General features: G+C 37.5%; 1 protein-coding gene across 1 annotated transcript; it reads right to left on the reverse strand.

The window, feature by feature from the left end:
- Positions 1–451: 451 nt before the first annotated feature.
- Positions 452–1,561, reverse strand: LOC119415099 (the record flags this gene model as incomplete). Its single annotated transcript, XM_037682244.1, is given in 4 exon segments — positions 452–699; positions 813–931; positions 1,029–1,148; positions 1,240–1,561. Coding segments are annotated over 4 exon segments (740 nt in total), but the record flags the coding sequence as incomplete, so codon positions are not given.
- Between the last annotated feature and the right edge of the window lie 2,623 nt (positions 1,562–4,184).

Genomic DNA, 4,184 nt, shown 5'->3' on the forward strand with positions numbered 1-4,184 from the left:
TTTTGAAACATCCCGAGTCTGAGATCCAGGTCTGTAATTTTTTCCCATGAATTGCTGGTAATCATTGCTAATAACTGGCAATCTTGGGCTGAATTTAGGGAAAGGAACCCATCTTCTCCAGAAGCCAGGACAGTTGTCGTCACCATAGCTCATAGTCGTCGTGGTTGAACATGGTGTAGTTTTGATTGTTGTAGGTGGTACTGTGGTGGTTGTGCGTGGAAGCATTTCAAATAAATGCTGAAAGTGTTGGGAACGCTTCTCAGGCATCTGCAATAGTTTCCATCCTAGATTCTTGCCAGCAAGTCGGTGCATTACCTTATGGGGATGCATCTTAAGGTACGGATCATAGGAACCATAGGTGGGGTAAAGCGAAAGCATCTTTTGCAAGAAAAATGGATGGATGAGAGGGGGGAATGTTGGTTCAGCAGTTGTGGTTGTTGTGGTGGTGGTGGTAGCTGGTGGAGGAGTGAACATGCACAGGTGGGAACGCCTGTGTGGAGAGCAAGGGTAAAACACGGGAGGCCATCTGAGATGCCGTTTAGAGCGGTGTAAACGCTGTGGCATGAGTGACGAAGCAGTTTCTTGAGGCTGTGTTGAAGACTCAGAAGTAGATGGGGTTTCATCAGGGGTTTCCAATGGGGTGCAGGTAATCTTGACGTCATCTTCTCTCCATTTCATCAACAAAGTGTAGGTCCCATTCTAGAAAATAAAAAGACAAAAAAAAAGACTGAGTTTAAGTTTGTTTTGTCATAAAAAAAACAAAAACAACCTACATTTAATAAAATTTTCTGTAAGTCTAGGACAAACAATACCTCCTGTTTAACACTGCAGCCATCATAAGAAACAGTGACAAGAAGTCCCAAGGCAGTTTGTTTCACTGAGAATCCACACTCTTTGGGAACCTGGATTAGAGGTAAACGCTTTCCATTTTCTAGGAGAAAGAAGATACATTAGAAAGGGCCCAAGTTGAGTCAAATACCAGTTTGCATTTGTTTGATAAAGAAGAAAAAAAAAAAAAAGTTGCCTACCCATTTCCAGTTGAATATCTGCAGCACCAGGTCCCATGGCTTTAAATTTAAACTCATTACTGCCACACTGAAGTTTAGCATTCAGTAGTCCCCATGCTGCATTGGCCATGTCATCTACCACTTTAAAATATATGTTATGAAAAGCACAGCATTTAACTCACTGCAATAGTTTGAGTTTATGCAACATTTACATAAAAATATAAATCCTTACCTTCATGATCAGGTTGTGTTAAGGCATTTTCTGTAGCAGCAGCAGAATCTGACTGGTAGTCGAGCTCTTTTTCTTTAAAGAAAATACTTCCTCTCTTTACTTCTAAGGCATTACCTTCAACAATGTCCTCATCTTGTTTACCTACTTTAGATATTCTTTGCAAGCTAAAATAAATTAAACATGAGGCTAAAGAACACATGAGCACTGTGGCTGCTATAATTTGCCACACCCTGCACCGTGCTCTACCTTCCATGTTGAAAAGGTAATTTTGAGGAAGCGAAGTTCAGTCTGATACAAATTAACAAACTCACATTTTTTAAAGTACTTCATACTCCAGAGCACCAGGTGACTCAGATAAAGGTGAAGCCAATCAGATGGAAGCGCAGCTAGAGCCTATCAGCTGTAGTCAATAAGGTCACAACAGGTGAATTCATTAAGATTCTTATAATTCTAGCATTCATACACAGATATGTCAACTGAAAGAGGCAGGGAGAGTATGGTTTTTAGGAGGAATATTAGGAACTGAAGGGGACAAGGATAAAATAAGTGATGTTAGAAAAGCGTTATTTCTATATTTGCACAACATAAATATTAAAAATAGAATTTAGGGAAAGGAGGCCATGAGCTACACACTCCAGCTCAGTAGGTGGCGGTAATGCACCTTACGTTGGTCTGCCATCCGCCAAAAAACAAAACAAGAAGAAGAAGAAGAATACTCAACTCAAAAAGACACTAGGAGAAATGTGTACTGGAAACAACACATTTCACAGAAGAGGATTCGGATGGAAAATAAACAAACTTGCTGAAACATATGGACTACAAAATATAGACTTTGCTCGAAGTTACCCGATAAGTATTACTCCACCCTGGCTGTTTCCTGAAAGTAATGTAGACATAAAATTGCTTGAATGGAAACGAGAATGTAACGGTACAGACATAGGAAGAAAATCTAGTAAATATATTAAAGAAACGTACTATAATTATCTACATGTATTTACTGATGGATCTAGAAACACAAAAGGAAGAGTGGGAATAGGGGTATACATTCCAGAATTCGAAATAAGTATAGTCAAGAGAATTTCAGATCAATTATCAGTATTTACAGCAGAGATGATGGCGGTTATTTTTAGTTTACAATGGATTGAAGAAGTCAGACCTGATAGAATAGCAATTTTCACAGACTCAATAGCAGTTTTAGACAGTATTCAAGCATATGGTGACAGTAGGAAGGATCTCACGTTAGAAATTCAACATTCTTTGTTTAGATTGTATAGAGGAGGTATAGATGTGCAATTTTGTTGGGTTCCTGCACATGTAGGGGTAGAAGGAAATGAACGGGCAGACAAGCTTGCCAAATCAGCGCTTACCAGAGAATCAATAATTCAGATTTCATATGGGAAAGGAGAGGGTAAGTCAATGATTAAAAAACAAGGGATGGAGGACTGGCAAAGGAGTTGGGATGAAGATAGTAAAGGAAGAAGATACTATAGAATACAGAAATCAGTTACAATGCAGAATATCAGAGACAATCAAAGGAGAAATGACATAATCTTTATGAGATTAAGGGTGGGTCATACTTTTCTCAATGACAACATGTACATGATGGGGAAAAGGACAGATAATAAATGTAAAGAATGTGGGGAAATAGAAAATGTTGATCATGTATTAATGAAATGTTTTAAATATTCTGAAGAAGGGGAGAAGCTGAAAAGAAAAGTTGAAGAGGTAGGAAGAGTATGGAATTTGGAAGGATTATTAGGGAATGAAGGGGATAAAGACAAGATAAGGGATGTACGGAAAAAACTGATTATTTACTTAAAAAACATCAATATTATAGGTAGGATTTAGGGAAAGCGGCCTGGAATTGCACACTCATGCTCAGTAGGTGGCGGTATGCACCTAATAGTTGCTTGCAATCCGCCAATAAATTAAATGAAGAAGAAGAAGAAGAAGAAGTGTACTGGAAGAAGAAACAGAAAGGAGGAAAGATAGCAAGATTGAGATTTGGGCATACAGGACCTAATTATTCACTATTTTAAATACAGAAACACAATATAGGAAAATGTGAGCACTGTGGACATGAAACAATACAACATGTTATACTAAAATGTCAGAAATATGAGCAAGAACGAAGATTTATGGAGAGAGTTTGATAAGGTAAAAGAAAAGTAAACATAATAGACACACTACAACACAACTTAGAGAGCAAACATATACAAATTATAAATAGATATTTTAAGAAAAGTTGATTAATATAATTTGAAATACATATAGCTTAATCATGCATACACATAGAATTATACCATGATGAACCACACTCCATACCAGTGGTGGCGGTAATGCACACCCACAGTTTTTTGCCAACCGCCATTAAACTAAGCAAGAAGAAGAAGAAGAGATATGTCAACTCTGTTGGCAGTTTTATTGGCAGTGCAGTGGGCAGAAGACACAAGATTGTTAAAAACAATAATATGTCATACTCAAGCTCAACACTCATCAGTACAAAAATGTATGAACTTTATGATTTTTTTCCTGGAGGTTCCAGGGATGCAAAGATTAGCAGCAAAAAGGTTTAAATCCAGAGAACTTACGGACAACAATTGTTTTCATGTGGTTTAAACAAACTGAGCAAAAAATATTTCAATCATTTCTTCTTTAGATCAGGAGTTTGCAACCAGCGGCTCTGGAGCCACACGGGACTCTTTGGTCCCTAGTTTACAGCTTTTTGAAGCTTTTACTAAATCTAACATTAAATTTACTTTTATTGTTTTTTTTTTATATCCACAATAGAAAAGACTACTTTGAGCAATTTGTCTGCCAGTTTTCTGCAATTGTTTGAATGAGCGAAACGTTATTACCAGAAGATTTAACTCCTTCGTCGATCCAACTTCCAGCCTTACAGTGGGTTCTTTCACTCAAATCCACCCAACAGTTTTTGTAATAAC

This window comes from Nematolebias whitei, chromosome 9 (genome assembly GCF_014905685.2).
Source record: "Nematolebias whitei isolate Nwh7 chromosome 9, NemWhi1, whole genome shotgun sequence".
Lineage (NCBI taxonomy): Eukaryota > Metazoa > Chordata > Actinopteri > Cyprinodontiformes > Rivulidae > Nematolebias > Nematolebias whitei.